Source organism: Solanum stenotomum, chromosome 3, assembly GCF_019186545.1.
Source record: "Solanum stenotomum isolate F172 chromosome 3, ASM1918654v1, whole genome shotgun sequence".
In the NCBI taxonomy this organism is placed as follows: Eukaryota; Viridiplantae; Streptophyta; class Magnoliopsida; order Solanales; family Solanaceae; genus Solanum; species Solanum stenotomum.
In genome coordinates, this window is record NC_064284.1 from 5,517,666 (window position 1) to 5,540,413 (window position 22,748).

General features: G+C 34.2%; 3 protein-coding genes across 4 annotated transcripts; 2 read left to right on the forward strand and 1 right to left on the reverse strand.

Moving 5' to 3' along the window:
* Positions 1-4,612: 4,612 nt before the first annotated feature.
* Positions 4,613-6,459, reverse strand: LOC125860030 (deSI-like protein At4g17486). Of its 2 annotated transcripts, none has more exons than XM_049539921.1 (3): positions 5,970-6,459; positions 5,614-5,889; positions 4,613-5,027 (listed from the first exon to the last, which is right to left on the reverse strand). In XM_049539921.1, exons 1-3 carry the CDS (start codon positions 6,100-6,102, stop codon positions 4,777-4,779), a joined length of 660 nt encoding a protein of 219 aa, XP_049395878.1. In that variant the 5' UTR covers positions 6,103-6,459; the 3' UTR covers positions 4,613-4,776. The 2 variants fall into 2 exon arrangements, with proteins under 2 accessions (XP_049395878.1, XP_049395877.1); XM_049539920.1 differs by having other exon boundaries at positions 5,614-5,901; positions 5,970-6,431.
* A 3,591-nt stretch (positions 6,460-10,050) lies between these two features.
* LOC125860025 (uncharacterized) lies at positions 10,051-15,974 on the forward strand. Its single transcript, XM_049539916.1, has 4 exons — positions 10,051-10,504; positions 11,786-11,835; positions 11,927-11,979; positions 15,398-15,974. Exons 1-4 carry the CDS (start codon positions 10,251-10,253, stop codon positions 15,752-15,754), a joined length of 714 nt encoding a protein of 237 aa, XP_049395873.1. The 5' UTR covers positions 10,051-10,250; the 3' UTR covers positions 15,755-15,974.
* A 371-nt stretch (positions 15,975-16,345) lies between these two features.
* On the forward strand, positions 16,346-19,242 carry LOC125860026 (uncharacterized protein At2g39795, mitochondrial). The gene is made up of 3 exons (XM_049539917.1): positions 16,346-16,608; positions 17,843-18,171; positions 18,417-19,242. Exons 1-3 carry the CDS (start codon positions 16,408-16,410, stop codon positions 18,577-18,579), a joined length of 693 nt encoding a protein of 230 aa, XP_049395874.1. The 5' UTR covers positions 16,346-16,407; the 3' UTR covers positions 18,580-19,242.
* The last annotated feature ends 3,506 nt before the right edge of the window (positions 19,243-22,748 follow it).

Consider the following 22,748-nt stretch of genomic DNA (forward strand, 5'->3'; position numbering starts at 1 on the left):
AGTCTAATATTTAATTATTTTTTTTACTATAATGACACAAATTTATTAAGTTTCGAAGTTAATTTGCCTGTAAGATTTAATTATATCTTATATAAAAATCATGAACCATTATGTATTATTATCTTGAAATCTACTCAATTAATTTGTCATATTTTTCTTTATAATCTGTTAAAAAGTAATGTTCCTTTTCTTTTCTTAGTTCCAACTCTACATGACATGTTTAAGATCACAAGATTAAAGGACATTTAACATATTTGTCATATTTTTAGTTTAAAATCACAAGGTTCCAAAATCTTCCTTAATTTCTTAAAGTCCATGCCAAGTCAAAATAGAATAAACAAATTGAAATAGAGAAATTAAAATTTTTAATTTTATCACTCACACATAAAATTTAGAACGAAGAAGCATGTTTGCTATCACATAAAGTCCTAATTTAGAACTAAGAAGCATGTTTGCTATCACATAAAGTCCTAATTTAGAACTAAGAAGCATGTTTGCTATCACATAAAGTCCTATATATGTATAATTTATTTTAATGAACATAATTTTTTTTAGCATGATACGGTATGTGTTTTTGATGCTCTTTTTCATGCACAATACTTATATGGGAATAAGTATTTATTTATTTTACCAATTTAGTGAAAAAATTGCAAACAGTCATAAATGCATTTTTTTAAGAATCTATTTAGAATTAAATGTTAAATTAACATGATATTTTGATACATAGATCATTGCATATTGTATTGATTTCCTTGCCCATATGTTTTTATTTTATTTCAAAATTTATTCATAATACAATCTACTATAATTAATTAAATCCATTAGAAGAAAATGAATTCTTCAAACCACAAAAAGATGGGTTTAAGGCCGATGTGATTGTCAATAGAGATGGTAATCCAACCTATGTGATTGGAGATCCCATAAAATAAATTCATATGGGTAATACCAAGTTAATATTGACACTGCGCACTAACTGAGAGTGCTTGAACCGCTACTGAAAATGAGGAATGAGTTCTTCACTCTTAATGAATTTATAGTAATTAATTAAGAATGGTGTATTTAAAGCAGTGTATACTTGATGAATTCACCTATATGAGAAGTGGAGCGTGACCGCTCCTATGAAACTTTGGCCTAGTCTCCATAGCTCTCATGAATACCAGGCACGCGACTGGCTTATTGGCGCAAAATCGCGTTGAACAACAAAATTACTGAGGTCAAAATGTGATTGATAAAGTCTCTGATAATTTACAATAAGAATTATTGGTTCATAGAAATATTGTATTTCACCAGTAATTCTGTAAATTAAATTTTATCGATCTAAGTTTAGTTCATAATTCAAAAGACACCAAACTTATTGTATTTTGTCCTAAAAATCCAATAAATTATATTTTTGTGCATAAAATCTTTTGAAACATGTGAGGGTTTGTAAGGAAAATTGTGGTGTATTTCAAAAGATAAAAAAAATATTTGTAAGGTTTTTTCATCTCTTGACACCTCTATACCAAGTGTGATGTTGCATGTAAGGGAATTGGACAAATGGTTTGTTTCTTCTCTTTCGATCCCTATATATACTTCACACTTTTATTAGTTAAAAGGGAAAAAAAAATCAACATTCTGTCTTTGTTTCCAATGTCTCTTTTCTCTCTTCCATTAGCTTTTGCTTATTTTAATTAATGGTTATTTTATGCAGTAATTTTCGGATTTTTAGATTTAAATAAATCTATTTTTAGATTGAGATAAGTCTATTTTTAATCTTAAGTTTTTCATAAATTTTTAAACATTTTGAATTATCAATTATTGTGACTTAAACTACTTTTAATATAGTTTACAAATATATAAATCTCATTTAATTTTTTTTTTTTTAAGATTTCATGAATAAATTTCTAATCAAACTTAAATTATTTGACTTTCGAAATATAAAAAGTAACATATAAATTGGGACAGAAAAAGTATTTTTCATTATAAAAATTATTATTATGCAATGAAGATGAGCCAAGTCCAAATTTGTGAAATTCCTCACTAGTCCTATAAATAGGGATAGCTTGCACAATAAGTTATTGCGTAGAAAAAAATAACCATGAGTAAGGAAGCATCTCAACGTCGTGCTAATGCTGGTCGCCATGCTCAGGCGCCTTCCCCGCCATCAGCTACTACCATGCTATGTCCAATTAGTTGTAGTTAGCGCACAGATTTACAGGATGATTGCCTTTGTGCCAAAATGAGATTAGGCTATAACATTTTTATTTCCATTAAGCAAGCAGTAGAATCCATCACTTATTAAAATGCAAGAAGACACATGTGTATCAGCTTTTCCTAGGAATGCAACTATTTCAGATTTTCGGTCATTGTAGAATGCTTGATTTGACATGATAAACAAAAATTTACCACTCGTTCCTTCTGGGAATCTGAAATAATGATTTGAACCCATTAAATTGTTGTTATGTTCTACTTTTCAGCTTGTTACCTTTTTTGCTTATACTTGCTTGTGTGCTTCTTGACGTTGACTCACCATTGTTTTGACTACTAGAACGAGTGGCGGATGGGCCTCAAAGCATTAAAAGCTGACACAGTACAAAGATTGAAAAAAGCACTCCCAGAACTTGAGAAGGAGGTACTTACCATATTTTGACTTCTGTTCATGCTAAGTGAATTTTTGGGTACCCTTCTGCTGTGAGAAGTGTTGTTCTATTCCTGCTAATATCCACATTTTCTTTTCTCTAAAAGGTTAGAAGGGCCATCAAATTTTGTGGTACTGCTCGACAGGTATGGTGCAAGCACTGTCTCCTGTTATGTAAATATTAAGTTGTGTTAATTCATGGAGGGTAAGATTCATTGATCAGCTTTAGACCGAAAAAGAGAGCAATGATGAAACAGAACAGAATAGCTTTATAATATTTTAAAATATATATAATTAAATATAAGGCATTGAAGCTGGGAAGAACAACATGTCTTCTTATGTTGGGTTTAGTTTTTGTTTCCATGTAGTAACTATTTCTTAAATTGTTTTCCCATTCGTTGCAAGTTCCGGAGGGCTGGCTGTGAAAGTTGGGACATTAAATTGGATCTTTGAACTTTGTTTTCTTTTCTTCTGATTGCCAATTTTTCTTTTTTTCTTCACTCTTTCCTAGAGGAGATGCAGAAGAGCATAGACATTGAGAGCATTTGTCTCCTTTTGGATCTCGTTTTAGGGTCTCAATTTCGGCCCCAAGTTGACGCTCTGATTCAGTATTTGAGAGTGAGTTACCCTATGTCTCCTCTTGCTATTTAATTGTCCGATTTTTAATTCATTTAAAACGTCCATTTGGTTGGCAGGGTATATTACAAGAACAATATAATTGTTAAGTTTTACTGGGGCTAATCTGATAATGCCCTTTTGGAGCTCTTTTTAGGGTGAAAATTATTAGTTTGACCGAAAGATCGCAGCTGCAATCTATAGCTCCTTTAATTGTGGATGCTCATTGACCTCCCTGTAAAAGTCCCGTTGAAAATCATATGCTGCTTTTAGTCATTTTGTCATATTTTATAACCCAAAGAGGTTGAGTTAAGAGCCAGAGTAAAACCTTCTATATTATAGTAATAAGTAGACTTACGTGCTTGGTTACTGATGCAGACGCAGATAAGTGGATCTATTCTTTCAGATAACTAACTATTTGTGTTCAACATGAATAGTATATAGATCTAAGTTACTGTTCTTTGGTATCTTACTTTCCGTATAAAAGTTTGGAATTTGGTTTGAACTTAGGAATCTAATCTACTATATTCGTTGGTAGGTTTAAGTAGATAATGCTATGACTTTTAAGTAGCAATTGTGGGTCCAATTCCAGTCTAAAACATTAGACTTTAAGACTGAAAATAGGCGCGCAAGAATAAAATATTGGTAGACAAATTCGGGATGGATTTGGTAGAAACTTGAGAAAAAGAAAGCCTGATATATGTTGCCGAAAGCTGCAGAAAGGTATATAATAATTCTGTAAAAGGAAAAACAGCAGATTCCTGGTCTCTTAGAAACCAAAGTAGGACCTAAATAAATTGAGTGGCAGAGTTAGGAATTTAGGAAAGCATATGCAATTTTTTTTTTTAGTTGTGTTAATGATGTGTGAAATTAAATATACACTCACAATAGTTACTATTCCATTTGATTTTTCGTCTAAGTGTGTGCAATGGACCACCCATCGCCTAAGGTGGTTCTGCCCATGGGACTTTTGGTTTTGAAGTGTTGCTTGGTTGGAACATGTTATCTAACATATTCCACGATAAGGAACGAGCAACCGCACCCACATTTTTTGCTTTTTGGGTAAGAGTGCAACACCTGATGCATAGGTAACGCGTTCATATATCATGAGTTTTGATATTTAAGCGCAGATGTGAAGGTTAGATGCTCATATATTTTGGGTTTGAACTCTGCCGCAGACAGAAAAATAATATTCAAGTGTATAATGGTGTAAGAAGTAAGAAAGGGTTCCATCAAGAGGATTTTTGAACTATTTATATTTTCATAAATATCTTTTAAAGCTCAGGTTGAATCTTGATGCACTTATACTCTAAGATCGGATGACTTGTAAGCCAAACAAATTCATTAGGTTTTGCTAATTGACAGCTATCATAATACGCATTACGCAAAGAAGGTAATACCCAATTCATTGAAATCATTCATGCACAGAATCTTTTCAGGGCTTCCTGAACAGCTGTAGTGTTTATCAAGTAAGGTGCAAAAGAATCAAATTGTAAAACAGAACAAAGCATGTAGAGCGGCTTTCTTCTTCTTCATCAAGAAATCTATATTGAATTGGCTATCAATGGTGAAGATGAAGGCACTGGGCTTTTGCCTCTGCTTCTGTTGCTTGAGGTTGTGACAAGCGGAGGTGAACACGACGAAGATGGAGATGATGAATCCGAGGATGGAATCAGCCTACTAGAGCGGCTTCTTAGTTTCTTCTTCTCCCCTTCACCTGCCTTGTCTTCGATACGATGGTGGCCAATTTTGGTCGAGTTCAAGCTCACTGGAATTATGCAATTGCAAAACAAACCTACAGCATGGATTAAGACGTGATTAGTTCTGAAGTTAAACACATCTTCTCGTACAAGTATGGTTGCCAAATTTGTAAAGAATCAGAACAATAGTTTTAATCACTCAAAGCTATATCAATGAAAATTCTTAGATAAGTTTTTCCTATAGGCACATGCTTTAAGCCTTTAACCATAACCATCTTTTCAATTGGAAATAGCTACCAGGGCACATCCGGTCCTATAAAGTCATGGTCGTACTAATTTTCTAAGAATACGTGTACACAAACTTTACCCTTACCTTAAAAGAGACAGATTGTTACCGTTACAATAAAACATACTAAATAAAAAACAGTAACTACAACAAATAATATGATAATGGGGTCGTAACAATTTCCTATTAAGCTATTTTTCAGTGTGAAAAGACCTAATAAATTAACAAGTTATTTGAGCTGCAAAAGAGAACAAGAACCAATTCTGTAACAAATATCCAACATAAACATAGCTAACTGCTAACTATGAATTCTTTGAACATGAATAGAATAAAGCAATGATGATTCATATAGACGACTCGTATAATTGATTGATTGATTGATTCAAGAGACTTACCGATTCGTGCAAGTCGATTTACCCAACTAGGGATAGGATTGCCGGAAAGTTTAACACAAGCATCATTGCAGAAATGATTACAATTCTTAGTTATAAGATTATAAGCATTTCCCCTATACTTTTCAGCAAACTCCTCCATTACTCTTTTCACTTCTCCATGACTCATCTCAGTCCATCCAATCAAAATCGCCTTCCTAAACGTAAATCCCTCGCACTGTTTCGGTTCCCCTTCGAAAATCCCCGTCGTCGAATACTCATGAGCTCCAAATGCATACTCTATTCCATGAACTAAAACAAAATTTTAATTCATCAACCAAAAAACACCTAGATCTACGAAAATTCAATTGATTACTCACCTTGAACACCAGAATGGTAAACCCCAAGACCAAGCCAATAAGCATAACCATTAATGGAAGTAAGATCGTATACGTTTAGATACACCGGCACCGATCCACGCCCACAACTAACTGAATTCTTTCTGCACAGCATCTTTAAACAAAACCTCCTCCTTCTAGCAACACCATTTTACTCTATAACCATTGTTAAAGAAAAACACTAAACACCCACATTGTAAAACAGAAAAAAATGAATCTTTAATAACAAAATTCAGGTAGAATTATGGGTTTTTTTCTCTTGGGGGTTGATAGCGGCGGCGTTATAGTGCAGCGCCGTTTAATTTTGGCGGAGAGTGGGTTGTTTTTATACTACATAAAATGTATAAAACAGAGGAAAAAAGAGGGAATTTGGGGAAAAAGCTTAAGAAGAAAGGTAGGGAACTTAGGAATATGAGCTGTAGGGTGATCCAGTTTTATTTTTTTGTTATTTAAAATTTGAAAAGGTCGATTTTTCTGGGAGAAAGTAACGTACACTCATTATGATATCCAGTGGGAAGTGCTGGAGTGTGTTCATTATAATAATATATTGGGATGGTGCTTTCATCTTATTTTATTGTGTTTCAATTTGGTGTTTGATATTCACATTAAAGTTTGATTAATTTAATTTATAATGAATAGAGCAAATTTGGAAAAAGTGTTTTTTTATCAAGGATATTGATTGGTCGTGATTTGGCATGGTTTACGTGTTATTGATTTTCAAAAGAGTTAATATTGTTCATTAGCTAAAATCGGGGACGAGTGGTAAGGCTATGATCAGTAGGGGGATCAAATCACTCATTCTTCCATTGGGGACAAGTGCACGAATGACAACTCCAAACGTCACACATCCGCCGCCTACCTGCCGTTTAGGTGGCACCAGTGAGATCTAGTAAGGAAATGTCTCGGCTACTCCACTCCGTTGCGGTCTCATGAACTGAAATTTGTTGCCTTCCTGTGCGTGAAGTAAATGGGCGTTGTGTCATGGGTCAGTTTCGGAGTAGGGAGCGGGGTCAAAATTTCTTCGAATATGTTTTTTAATTCATTCAAGATGTGAGTAAAACTCAAATTGGAGAAGAATATGGCCCCTGGGTTCCTTTTATTGGCATTGTGTTTTTATTTTTCTTGTATGTCGATTTAGCAAATGAATGCCTTAAGTCATTTAGTCATACCTCTAAGTTGTTGATCGAAATGAAATTGGATGTACCGGGTTCAATGCTTGTCCGAAGGAAGGGCTATCTGATCCGATCAACTACGTAAGTCGTAGCGCGCATACTCTTCCTCTATGAGCGAGACATGAAGTTGTTGTTCAAGAATTCTTATTTAGGCAGATCATGCTATCAATACACAGTGTTTTGATCTAAGATTTCAATTCTTCTGTGTTTCAGCAATAACATATTCTTCCTAGATTTTTTGGTGCAACACAGAAAACACTCTCTTTTTGTCATCCCTGGAGCTTTTCAGATTTTGTATGAACGCATGGTATAGCTAGGACCCTTCAAATTATGTTTGAGCCTATGTTCAAGCCAAACCCATCCCTATTCTACCAAGGCTAGAAAGAATGTCCACCAAATTTAGATAAGAGAATGTTTTCCCCAACCATTAAAGTAAAGGCTCAATGAAGGGAGAGAGGTGTGGCGGAGGAAGAAAAACTCTTTCGGAGATCGAGATTTTATTTTCATTGAAAACAAAGAAGGCCGAGGATGGCCTACGGTGTGTCTTATCGGAAGGGACACATTTTTCATTTTATTTCATCAATTTTGTTAAGAACTCAAAAGTCAAGTTTCATTCAAATTAGTTAATAATTAATCATTTTGACATATTGTTTTTGCATAAATGATAAGTAGAAAAGCGGTAGGAACTAGAATAAATAGTGGAGTAGCAATAAATGCAAGAATATTTACTTCCATAATCTCATTGATTTTTTACTTCGCAATAACTCGAGATTTAATCCCCATAGAGATGATAAATTTTTGGCCTGTAAATTCAATGAATCGATATTACCTCTCGATGATCTTGAATCAGATCAATATCATGAATAACAATATCTGAACTATCAAATAAATTCGTCGTCGAGAATTAAATAGTATAACATAGGAAGTTCTTTATTTGTTTATCATTTTTTTTTATATAATTTGTTCTTTTTTTCTCTCTAATCTATCTAGTTCCTTCTTGTATAATCATTTGACGAAGTCTCATCAAATAGCTCTTCCGCGTTGGAATTGATAAATTTTGTGGAGTTCATAATTGCATAAAAGGAGTCAAAGTAGTTGACGCGGTGCGTTGATTCTAGAAAGCATAGAATTGCGTCGCCTACTTGCTGAAAGTAAAAATGGAATGGCTGATCATGAATTCTATGACATTTTTAAGACCTCATTAATCAGCCAACCACTTTTTAGTTCATAATGAATGAACCCCCGAAAGAAGAAAGAATATCCCATCCCTTTTACTAAACCATGGGGAGCCCCAAGTAATTTAACCAGACAAATTGAGTTGTTGTGACGATACATTTCAACATCAGAAATTCTCTTCATCACGAGACTGATCGGATCTGCCGTAGATTCTTTCTTATCTTGTCTTTGAATTCGTATTTTATTCCTACACAATCAATGAAGATCTTTCCGACATATATATTGGAACGTATTCAATAGCATATTCTTATTTCGTTCGTTCCTTAATGAGTCATCAAATTGGATATGTTTTTATCCTACTCGAAATCAAAATCTGAGGAAAAAGTAATATCATTTGCCACCACATGTTTGATAATAACTTTCATTACTTGTTATGAATGATTATGAATACTTTATCTTCAATTATTGTGATTTAAGGAAGCCTTGTTTACCCTAATATTAACAAAATGTAAAACTTAGTGCCTTTTGTAATTATTTTATAAAAGAATTTAGAAAAAGTAGTCTTTTTAAGTGTCTATCTATATTAAACTCTTTAGTGAGATCGTTTCAAAATAAACTTTTACACTATTATATCATTGGAATAATAAAGTAATAATATAACTATCAACTGAGATTACTAATATGGAAAATATGCAATAGTAAATTACAATACTATTGAATCTAGAAAATGACTAAAATGATCCATTTATATTTGACGATAGATTTCTCTTGAATAAATTCTCGAACAATTTAATCCTTTAAAAATAAATTAGAATCACTTTTTTAAAACTTGAAATTAATCTTCGAGAAGAAAAATCTTAAAATAAGAAGTACAGCGGAAAGCAAAGTAAAAAAATTCTTAAAGTACGTTTACCTTTTTATCCTAATTTAAGTCAACTGCCTTTCTTAATCACTACTTTTAATTTATTTTTATCTATTTTTTCGAAGAGGTCAAGTGAATAGTTGAAAAAAATGAATTCGTTCTTTAATGAACAAATAGATTAAAAAAATTATTATGCTTATCTTAAAATTAGTGGATTAAACTATTTGACGATATATAATGATATGATGTCTCAAAATGGGGTAACCAAGCGATGAGAAAATTTTACTTTATTAAGAGGAGTAATGATTATACGTGCAATAATCTATAGGTTAACGCAATTTCCCTGTGGATAGATTCATTTGCATTTTTGTCATATTTTGTGTCGATTTTTATTTTTTATTCTTAATTATTTATTTCGTGAAAATATATATTTATATTTTCATATTATAATATCTAAAAGTTATGTTTGTACACGACTTTAATTTCTAAAAAATATATATCTAATTAATAATTTTACATAGGTACGATTGCTGAAGGAAAATATTAAAAGTCAGTTCATTTTTAAAGATCAACCAATTAAAAGAATAAACTACGTAATTTTATGTATGGGAATTGGCATGTCCTGAGCCTAGACGACTCTGGATGAAATTAGCATTTGATGTGTCAACTAATTTATATCGTAGATAGGTTAGTGCAAATTGAGCCTTTTTCCCCTTTTTTCTTTGGTTTTATCCCTATTGCGACATACTTAAAGCGACTCGAAATTAACATCTGATAAAAAATAAAAAGAGTATTTATTACTCTACCATAACTCTTCAGCTCGTTTTCCTCCTTTTTGTTTTTGTATAAAAAAGGGAAAAAGTTTTGAGGGTTTTAGCATGACGTCATCCTGCGGAACCGGAAATCGGATCTCAGCGAACCGAACAACAGGAAGCTGTCCGGTCTAGGTTCCGGTTCAATTTTCGAAAGAACTTTACTCATTGCCTCCGTTACGCCGGCTGCTTTTGGCTTCTCTTTTGGTCGTCGGTGAAATGTTGGCGAAGGTTGAGTGTGATGTATAGCGGTCGAAGAATTTTGGTCCGTCTTTCTAGGCGATCGGCGCTTCTCCAAAGAAGAACAATTTCCGGTAACAACAAGTCAATCACAATCTCCAACAACAACGGCAAGGTCAATTGTAATAGTTCTAAGGAAGTTGAAAACTCTGTTGCTCTAAGTCGCCAGGATGCCTATAAGCAATTGGAGAACCTTGACTTCATGACTGCTGCCAAGATGCTATTTACGGAACCGCCGAAGAAGAAGAAATTCGGGTACTTTGCCCTTTTCGATGTTTCTGTAGTGACTTTTAGAAAGGTTTTCTCATAGGCATTTTATCAAACAGTTTGCACGTTATATTCCTGTTTTTTCAATTGACTTGCTTCAAGTTCACTTTTGCTCTTGATATTGATTTAAGTAAATAGTTGCGCTCCTGATATTGATTTAAGTAAATAGTTGCATTGTTACATTGAGGCACGCTGACATAAGGTGGATCACTTGACAATTGACCGCTGTGATGGTGTTGTAACTGGACATGCCGTGTGCCAATGTCTCTGAAGGCTAACTCTTACAGAGACGTTGGCACGAGGCTGCTTTGACAGATGAAAGATATTGTCAAGAAAGACTCCATTTTTCGTTCCTTTGACAATAATTTGTTTGGATTGAGGATGGAGAAATCATGAAACTGGTGAATTTAACAAGAATTTGTTTGATTTGATGAAGACAACTTCCCTGCACATTCTGCAATTTAACAAGAAGATTAACAGAGACAATGTCACTGTCAGAAGGACGCGACTAAAGAATTCAATCAAGAAAGAAAAGAGACAGAAGTAACCGTGAATCAGTAAAAAGAAAAATGTACATTCATTTCCCTCAAGTTTTAAAATATTGACTTATCTTCCGTGTAGGAAAGAATTTTCATCATATTACTGCCACTTATCACTGAGTATGCTGCAGTGGTCTTTCTGGAGGGGCATATAATCCATTTTATATCTATTTAGTCTTCACATAGAATTAGGCATCTACACATACATTTCTTCTTTAAAAAGCTTAACCACTGTGGCAGTGTCTTTCCTTGTTGCATGTTTTTGATAAATGTGCTAAAGAATGCTTATATGATACTTCCGTTCTGTTTGAACCTATTTGTCTACTGTGAATTTGTGACCAAATTTCAACATGCTTATTCCCATTTCCCTAGAGAACCAAGATTGAGGGATCCATTCCCTTGACAGGTTGTAACCTACATCGTATTTCACTAAGTTCTATGTTAAAATAATTTATTTAGTATTTATTTTCATTATTGCTGGGTTGCAGATGATGACATATGTTTTGAGGTATAATGTCACCAAAAAGATTTGAATGTCAAGTTTGATTTCTCTTATGTTCTCTTACACATTTCAATTATGTTTTGATGCCCTCAAAGTTGACACGCCTCCTCTCTTCAAGCTTTAAGTTGCATTATCATGAATATTGTAAATTTTTCATCTTCTTTGGGATGGTACTTCCCTCCTTATTTCAGTTGATTGACATCTTTTCTACTCCTCTTCCATGAGCAGGCTTGATTTTCATCTGGTACAGTTCTTCTTTGCTTGCTTGCCTTCACTTGGTACCTCTACTATCTTTGTTATTACATGTTATTTCATCTTTGAAGTACTTTCCCTCTGGCGCTTCTGTCTGAAACAATCTTTCTTGTACAGCTGTTTATTTGGTGGCTCAGTATGCTCGCTATGAAATTCGAAGAATGGAGGCGGTAATGGAAACTTCTCCTTCTTTGATTTTTTTTTTGGGTCATCTTCAAATATTTGTGGCTATTAACCAGTTATAGATTTTCATTTATTGATGCCATTTTTCTTTCACAGAATATCTTCGTATGATCAAAATTATAATTTATGTACCACAACTTACATATTCACGGTGTACTTGAATATTCTTTCTTTAGATAAATCATATTCATGGGATGCTTGTGCTTTCCTGCAAAAAGAGGCTGCATGTTCTGCCTAGTATTTGGCATGAAGGAGTGAATTCTAGATGAAAGGCATCAAGTTACTTTTCAACATGTACAAAAAAAGACATTTAATGCTGTTGCATTTAATATGCAGTCAGCCCTATATTTGATGTTCATCATGGGATACAAGAAGTTTTTCATCCTCAACACCATTTATCCCCAAAATTTCTTTTTGTATGTAAATTCTTTCAGAGAAGTTATGGGTTGAAATCATCAACATTCTTCCCTTCTGGTTAAACTGCATCAGTACATTCTTGGTTTAAATCTCCAGTATCTCTTTCTTAGTAGGTTCTCAAACGAGATATGGTGTTCCTTTCCAAGAACATAATCAATTTTATTATTTCCAAAAATAAACAAGAGATCAAGATTCCAGTTGGAAAACAACACCAACGACAACAACAACTACGCCTCAAATCCCAAGCCCGTTGGATAGACTATATGAATCCTCACTATCCATCTCATCCATTTAGATCTCTCATTCGAATATTCAATATATTAGGTTCTTTACTCTTAGATTTTCTCTACTTTTTCTATTGACAAATAAATCTCTGATGAGATTAAAAAGATTCCTAGGAAATATTGGATTAATGTGAGTGTAGTAGCAAAACTAAGCTTAATCTCATCTAGTTGGTATCTCCTAGGTGAATCTTTTTTTTCCGTTGTGGTTATTGTTTGCTAAGGCTGCGTGATTCTTCCGAGACAAATTTTAGGTTTACCTCGTCTCCTTTTCAGTTTATACCTATGGATTGATGCATCTAGAGATTTACATAAGACATCTCTCATTTTATCATCTATATGTGTCACTTGCACCTTTTGTAGCATGATCATTTCTAATGTTGTCTTATCTTATGACCACTCATCTATGATTATCTCTAATCTTGTAGTATCTTATGACCACTCATCTATGTTAACATATTCATTCATGTGACCCTCACTTCTTCTTTTTTGAGAAAGAATGTGACCTTCATTTTGAGGATGATATTCACTTGATATAAACACTGCCGGTCTTACAACCATTCCATATAGATTGCCTTTCACTTATGTAGGTACTCAGACGAATTATAGCAAGTATTTCAAATAATGCCACCAATGGGAAAACAACACCAATAAGAGAGAAAAGACCATCCAAATGGTGGTCTTGAACCATAAAGAGTGGCCTCTATCTTGGCCATAGTGTGTAAACTGTGAAGTGACCTCTAAGCACTTCTATGCTATTCAGATTTGCACTCATGATCCGTCTCTTCTTTTCTGACCAAAAATTGTTTCATTTTTCAACAATCTTCTAATTTGAAAATATATTTGGTATAGTAAATAAGATGTTTAATTGGGTTTTAACACTGTATTCTACTAAAAGAACAATTCAAAAGTTGTTTTAGGGATCTAGTGATGTTTCCCCCCAAAATTATAATACCAAAACACTGTCCCAAAGCCAAACCAAAAACCAAAAGTATCAGAAGATAAGTGGAATATTGTGGAGGGGAACAGAGGAAAACTTCCAGGATTGTTTTTTTTATGAGGTAATGTAAAATATATGTTTTTTGATAAGCTATCCAGGATTGTTAGTGAAAGGAAATCTAGACGTTCTACCAACTTACATTAAAAATTAAAAATAGAAGAAAAGAGAGAAGATAGGATGGTGTGCAGGGGGTCAGGCCCAAGGGTGTTCGCCGTAAATCATACCACATTGGATAATCTTAAGTGGGTAGAGTGAAGTTTTGGAAGACAATATGGAATATGATGGTGCCAAAAAAGGTTGCTTACTTCACATGGTGTGCAGTGTGCAGCATTGAAATATAATCTTAATATCCAATATTTAAGGAGGAGAGAGAGATTCTGGTGAGTTGATTGTGTGCCCGAAGAGTGTGTGGAAATAAAGACTATTTTTTTGCACTGCAGAATTACTACCAGTCATTAGATTTCTGTTGCTAGGTAGCTGATGTTGTGCGGTGCTACTAAGAGCTGTAGCTGAAACATTTGCCAGTGGGAATTGCAGAGAGTCGGGAGGAAAGCAAAACAGCTCTAAAAGCAACACCATTGTGCCAATTTCATTCAATGATATTGAAGCATATTTGCCTCACAGAGTGGTTTATGATATCAGGAATAGTAGACCATTTGAAATAGAGGAATAGAAGAATTTTCTGTAATATTTGCAGCCAAAGGTGTTATGTCTTCCCACCTGCCTAACCTTAGTAAGACAGAGTTACCTCGTACTTTTGCTGGTGGGAGGTGGCAAGTACTAAGTGAAAAAGTCGATGTACCCGGAAGCTTGCCCTGCCACCACTGTTATTAAAAAAAGAGAATGTTCTATAACATCGAGCATGACATAGGATAGGAGTACAAATAGATCACTTTTCTGTCACGTATACTTTTGGTGCAAGGAAATATTACTTTTATGTAAATGGGTAAGAATGTTAAGAGGAATGAGAAAATAGCAGTTTACAGTCATTTTGGAAATGTTTAAAATCATTTTGGCATTTATCTAGTGGAGTCTTTTGATTCGAAAAGAAGTGTGGAGTAGTAGTGCTTATTAGCAGTAATCACACAACTTTCTTGCAAATTGTATGGTTGAGTCGTGTTTATAAAAACACAAGGCTGTTGATGGGAGTTGTAGTAAGCAAGTGAAAAACATAAATTCTCATTGATACCTAGGATTGAGAATGCAAAAACTCAAAAAAAGAAGTGAATATTGTTTCTTTGTAAGCTAAATCGGTTTTAACCTTTGCAAAAGAGGAAAGATGTAAATAAATCTCTAAAAAAATAACTCAGTTCAGCTAATTGTCTGAGTGATATTGCAGTTAGGTTAGTGGAAATTGAAATTACTTTTGAGAGGTGGAATGGAATTGTTCCATAAGACTTGTTTCTAGTGTAGGGGGTAAAACATCAGCTGGATTTCTTTTGGATTTTATAGTTTGAATATGTATAGTAGTTCAATAAATCTGATCTCTTGTGTTATGTCGAGGACTACTAATTATATTGTTTATTCATTGGTTATCTTTTCCCCTTAGTACATGTCTTATTTGGTGATGAAGGCAACTACAAAGAATTCTCCTTCAACATCCCGATGTGTCTGACTTTACATATCAGAGCTTGTCATTCTTTACACTTAGTTGCTTTTGCTAGTACTAGTCTTCATTAACTATCTTGTTCAAAAAATTCCAATCAGGAAGCTGAAGTGAAAAAGAAAGCTGACGAAGAGGCAAAAGCAAAAGAACTGGAATTGATGGCTGCGGAGGAAAAACAACAAGGGACTAATCCACAACTTTCCGAGGTGAAAGCAAGACTAGATAAGTTAGAGGAGACCTTAAAAGAAATCGTAGTCGAGTCCAAGAAACAATCAGGTGATGTTGCAGACAAACCAATTGACAATGCTGTCAAAGAACCTGCAACAACCAGGCCAGGGACTCATAACACTCAGGAAAAGACAAATCCCTCTAGTGAAGGGGAAACTCGAGCAAAATCAGTCTTGCCTGATCAAAAGCAGATAAAAAGTGATGGTTCCTCCCCTGACGTGAACAAATGATATCAGTAGCATATATTATTTCGCGCAGTCAAGTCTTTTGAAGAGTCCGAAGTGCACAGTTTTGCAAAATAGGGAAAAGTCACTACTTCATTTTATTATTTTTCAAATCAATGTGTATTAGAAGATAATTGGGAGATGTAGCATTTGTAAGGATTGCTTGCTGCCATGTTGCAGGTTTCCTAAGCGGAAAAGCTAATTTTGGAGCATACATTTGACAATAGCAATCTGTTGTTGATAAATGCTTAGCCAAATCAAAATGATCCTGAGCAATTTTGCTAGCCAATTACGAGCACCACCTTGTTAACGCTGAGACATTGTTTATATATATTTTAGATATAATTCCTCATAAAATCAGTATTCGTTGCAATCCTTTTAAACAAATTTTTGCATGCTTCTCAAAAGCATGTATTTGTTTGTTTTCTGGGTTCCATTAACATTGGGTAGAACGCCCTAACATGAGACCTCTAATTAATGATGAAGAATTATTTACTTGGGTATATAAAAGGAACATGACCCAAAAAATTGGGCCAAAAAACATTTCCAGGTACAGCCCAATAGAGCAACTGAAATAAAAAGGAAAAATGGTTGAAGACTACAGATTGTTAAACCCTCCTTAAGCCCCTCGCTTTCCTCTGGGAATTTGGTATTCATCCATGGCAATGGCTCGTCGATTAGTTAGACCTTTAAGAGGAATAGCCAAAAGGGTTTTGCTTCAGCAGCAACCCCAGCCAGTCATCTTCAATTTTACTAGAAATTACATATCGGAGATGCGTAGAGAAGCATTTGAAGAGAACATTCTCAGACTCCTCCGTTACGAGATTCGCTACGAGCTTGAACATTCTCCTCCCTCTCAGGTACGCAATTTCTCATTCCTTGTTAAATTATTGTTTCTTCCATGTTTTGGAGTATGTGGTAATTGCTTGGACTAAAGAGGGATTTGAATTATTTCAAGAAAGCACTATTAGTTCCTTTCGTTTATTTCAGATAGTCTCATTTGCCAATGTTTGAGTAGCCAATTCAATTTTACAATAGCTAATTTACGATGGTGGCCTAGCTTATTAGTTCCTTTTAGTTACTTCATGTAATTTGCCAATGTTTGAGCAGCCAATTGAATCTTATTAATTAATTAGTGTTTGCTGATTAGAATTAGGTGTTCCATATTATAGCCTCTTAACCATGAGAAAAAGATGAACCTTGTCAAACCCCGTGTTCTCTTTTTGCTTCTGGGAGTGGTCAGGAAGATGTAGGGATTAGGCTGAAGTTTGATGATCTTTACCATTTTCTGAAGGTATGACTGGTATTTAGGAAGGCCTGATAGATTTTCATTCTTTCTTAGAGTAGGAATGTTTTTTTGTTGTGCAGCTTGTTGTGAGAAAACTAGGAGGAGGTGGGTGACTTCAACAGAAGAGTGAACTGTATTAATGAACTTTGTCACCAACTATATGTCAACCAGTTGTTTGTTCCACACCATTGACTTGCTCGGCTGATTCTCTGAACCAAAGTGAGAATGTTCATTTACTGACTCATAAATGAAGATTCTTGAACTTTAGCTTTGCATCAGATATGTTAGATAGCAAACTAATGTCATCATATGATTTTATCAAAAAAAGTAATGTCATCGTATGATCTGAAGCATTTGGGACATATAAATATATGGGGTCACTGTAAACATGAGACATTCATGTGTATCAATTAACACAATTGCCCAACGAAATGTGTATTACACAATCCATGCATTAAAAGATCAAGTCTGAATTTTGCTCATGCAGCTACCCCTTTTGTAATAGAATCTACAATTCTACATACGTTACAGAAAATGCTTTGAGGTAGTTAACTTTGAAAATGCTAAAATAGAAATTTTAAATGTGGACTGACTTTAACGGTAATTATCTTGCATCTGCTTCATCTATATTCTCTGATGTATGGACGCAACTCATGGTATACCTATTCCAAGTTATTCGTGTTGCAGAAGGAAACTCTTGAACTATGTTATTTATTATCTGGCTAGCTGTTGCTTATGTTTTCATACATTGAATAGTGTGAATCAGCAATGTCTCTAATGCTATTTTTGCAATTATTGAATTGCAGCCTATCACAAAATTTGATTCATTTATCATTGATGAAAGGCCTGGAGAGCAATGGATTAAATTAAACAAGAAATTTGGAGAGAATGAAGAAATTAAAGTTGAAGTTACCATGTTTGATGCATCTATTCCTGTTCAAAAAGGTAGTGATGTATCTGCAGCAGATGATGTGCAACTTCACATAACTATGATTGTCAATGTTCTCAAAGGAGAAGGCAATGAAGTGCTCGAGTTTGTTTGTTCTGCATGGCCAAACAGCGTTGAGATTCGTAAAGTTTATATGCATGGGCAAAATGGCATAGTGGATCAGCCTTATGTAGGCCCTCCATTTAAGTATGTATCTCTGATCTAATTCCCCAATCTCCATCTTGCTTGCTTAGCTTTCTTATTTAGTGTTTTTCTGCTGAGTTTGCTTATAAGGTTGTTAAGAACTTCAGGATAGGGAAATGTGTGAAACTGAACATTCCAAAATTTCTTCTGAGTTTGCTTATGTGGCTGTTAAGAACTTCAGCATGGGGAAATGTGTGAAACTGAACATTCCAAAATTTCCTCAACTCTTGTATTACCATGATTTGCAGAGAATTGGATGATGAACTGCAGAATTCTCTTTATGATTTCCTAGAGACAAGGGGAATAAGCGATGAACTTTGTGCATTCTTACATCAATACATGAAGAACAAAGATAAACTTGAATTTGTTCGCTGGATGGAAAAGGCCAAATCGTTCATAGAGAAGAAATAGAGATAGTGGTTGCATTTCTCCCGCGAATGTTGTTTTGCTGACTTGCTTGCGGACCATTCTCTGGATGTCATTACTTGTGAAAAGTTATACTTGCAGGTTTAGAATGTGAAAGAAACACTTTTTAGCTCAATTGGAAGTCTGGCCATACTAATATATGTCTTTTCAAGGTTTCCTACTACATCAGAGACAAATCAGCCTTACCGAGAAGACAGGCAATAACATTTACTAACTAGTTGATGTATTGCATGAAGTTCAAAATCATGTCACATTCTTCAATCACAAAGTTTACACTGCATCTTAGCAAAGTTTACACCTGGCTTTGCTATGAAGGCAATGCATTTGGCGTAATAGGTTTCTCCTTTTCCTTGACCTCTCTGCCACATACTTGTACTTGAACATTTTAGATTGCTATGTGAAACACTGATTTTGCTGGTGCATAGAGATCTTCCAGTAATGGTCATAGTGTTTAGGAGCAAAATATTATATTATGTATTTGTGGTCTACTTCAGTAGCAATTTAGTCAGTTCAATTTTGAGCAAGCTTCCGCTTTCAACTTAAGACGTTTTCATTGTAACCATGTCCCTCATATGGGCATTGTCTTTTACTGTTTCAAAAACTCAACTATCCTGGAAAAGGTAAATTATATTTGGCTATACTATCTTATTTTCTTTCTGTTTTTTATGTTTTTTAAAACCATTTTGCTGCTATGCCAAATGTCCTCGTGTAGACTGTTTCACATTTTATGCCACAGTTACTGAACATATTCAATCAAATATTTCGTGATGCAGCATAAGTGCTTCCTTCCAGCTGTCTTCCAACTTTACTGTCTATTAGTAACTTAGTATAACCAAAGATACTTTTAACTTTTATTGGTGGTAGATATCAGCATTTACTGAAGTTGCATTAAGATATACTATCATAATTTTTGCTGATATTTATCTAGTCAGATAGACCGTCTTTTCCATGATTGAGAAGATTAGGTATGTTATATTACACTTGTCTGCATCTGACCTTGGATGCTTGTTTAAGTGGACTCTTGCACTCATGTTTGTATGCCTATTTGTAAGACAATGTAGTAGGTATTAGTAACTATTTCTCTGTCTATGTCAATTCTCTCTTTTTTAGTTTTCTTATTGAAAACAAACACTGTTGTGCTCTATTACTACATGTGAGTTCCTCTTTCATTTGTAACCTAGTTAATGTAATTCCTGGAGAATTTAAGAAATGTACCTATGGCTAGGGTGTCAAATAGGCGGGTTGGATTGGATTTGAGCATGTTAAAATGGGTTATGCTAAAACTAGCCAAAAGTTACTTGGCCTGAAATGGATTGGGTCTTGACTCATGACACACCCAACTTGGCCTAACTTTTTTGAATTGTCCACTTCCCCCTACCCTATCCCAGCCCTGCCCCTTGCTGAGACCCACCCTCCCCTACCATCCATCGAGTCTCGGGACTTCATATCTGACTTGGGACATAAGACCTGAGTCTAATAGAGACCCAATCTGAGACACAACCCTGACTCTGTACCCAAAGACTCGAGCCATGAAACTTGAAACTCAAGACCGTACCTTCTTCCAAGACCTGAGCCTCGATACCTAACCCCAGCCTAAGACCCGACCTGACCTTGACCTTGACCTGTAACCCGACTCCCAATCCATAGAAAAAATCAAAGTAAATCTGTAGCAGTAAACCCAAAAATGAGTTATGTTGGGTTGAGGCAAAATCAACCCAATATGAAATTATCTTGTGCCGAACTCATAAGATTTTGGGTGGGTTGGACGGGCAGCCATGTTTGACACCCCTACTTAAAAGCGCTATATACAGGAAATGCCAATTTTGTTTAAAGGTTAGGTTGTGATTGTACTACTTCAGATAGTTCTCACTGTTTAGCGGCGTCCCACTCACTATGATTAGGCCCTACTCCTTGATTCAACACCTGATATGACTTTCTTGATGATCTAATCTATATCCAGCAATGGTTGAGATGGAATTTGGTCGTCGACATCTACTATTTTCCTGAAAGTATGCTAATTCCTACCCACATCAATTTCCTACACCTTTGCTGTATATGTTGAATTTCATGGTTTAAAATGGTCAAACCCGCGAAAAGCATTATGATGAATTGTGAGTCTTGAATATGATGGAATAACTTTTTGTTGTCCTATATTAGTGGTGGAATTGAGTTGTCCATCGTTGTTGCTTTCATTGTCTAAACGTTATCTTCATGTTTGGGAGTTGCTTTTAATTCAATTAGTAAAGCATTATATTATGGGTCATAGATACCAAATTGTCTGGTTTGTGTTGTGTATACAACCAACTTATTGATTATTTAAACCTACAGATAAACTAGCAGTTTCTCCATGAAAGACACATGGAAAGTAAAGTGCGTTTCTCCTATTTCATCAATAGTTATTTTTAAGCCTGCCACAAACAGGAAGTAGAGTTGCAGTTCGCTTGTTACTACTTCAACAAAACATAGATAAGTTGAGATCGATTATACGAATCAGTACGATTTGTGTTGCTCTATTTAGGGTTTAATAAATGCAGTTTCTTAAGAATACTAAAATATCAAGGTTGGATATATACAAAATGGGAAAGATGCATAGGTTTTTTTAGAAAATCAATTATAATAGAGGACAATGTAGGTCCATTATTTTGGCTGAAAAGTCATGGTCCAAATCCAAATCAGATTACACGAGTCTCTTAATTTCATAGGCTCCAGTTGGGATGGGGAGAGTCGGTTTGTTCATTTGACAACTGGAATGTCAAAAAAATGGCTCTTTGCTCATGTTAAGAGGTGGCAAATAGGTCATCTCAATTGAATTTGAGCGAGTTAAAATAGATTGAATCAACAAATCAATTTTGTTCAAAAGTTAGTATGGTTGACCAGATTATATAAAACGAGCAAAACAATAGATTATAATTCCATCTACTCAAACACTTGCCAAATTTATTTCATTTGTTAGTTCTCTTATACTATTCCCTTCATTCCTATTTATGTCGTTCTTACTAAAAATAGATTTTCTTTAATATTTCCTCTGTCCCTAATTACTTGTCCATTTTTCCTTTTATAGTTTTCCCTAATTACTTGTCCATTTTGACAAATCAAGAAAGGATAATTTTTTTTACCTATTATACCCTCAATTAAATGATTAATTACTTTGAAAAATGTAGAACTTTTCACCAACTTCATAATTAATAGGGGTAAAATGGTAAACTCACTATGCCATTAATTGTTTTCTTAATTGGTGTATCAATTCAAAAGTGGACAAGTAATTAGGGACAGAGGGAGTATTAGTCATTTCACAAAATCAATGCATAAATGATACTATTCTTCTTATTTTATCCTTTGAAAGTATATATTTGACCAACATAGAAAAACTAAGTAAGTAATCTATATTCATTGGTCAAATTAGTTAGTCAAAGTAAATTAATTTATGTTCATTTATTGAAAACTTGACATCAAAAGAATACTAAATAAGGATACAATGGTAAACTTACCTAATTTTTTAAGGAGCGTGAAACCTAAATGGTAACAACTAAATAAAAATGGAGAGAGTAATTTATTTAATACCTAAACTTGATTATTTGTTCAATTTAGGCGCTCAAATTAAATCAATCCAAACTTTCAACGAATTGAATTTGGATTAAATTAATAGAAAAATGTTTTTACCCACTAAGTTTAAAGGAATGCAGCGGATTATATTTTTACGAGCTAAAGTTATTGTTCATGTTTTGGATGAAAAGAGTTTAATAAAGGTGGTTGAGAAGCTGCCAAGTGCCAAGCTGTACGTATTGCTTTCATTAGCTGAGGAAAAATGAAAGAACGAAAGTAACCATCAATCAAGCAACGAAAATACATATATTTTGTCCCCACATTGTCCATTTCTAAGTTTCTCAACTATTTGTCGTTTTTTGTGCCATAAAAACACCAGAGAAACATATTTTCTTCACTGTGTAATACTCCTTCTGTCCCTAATTACTTGTCTACTTTTGAATTGGTACACCTATTAAGAAAATAATTAATGACATAATGAGTTTACCATTTTACAACCTTCTTATTATGAAGTGGATGAAAAGTTTTACATTTTTAAAAATAATTAGTCATTTAATTGAGGGTATAATAGGTAAAAAAAAAATTGTCCTTTCTTAATTTGTCAAAATGAA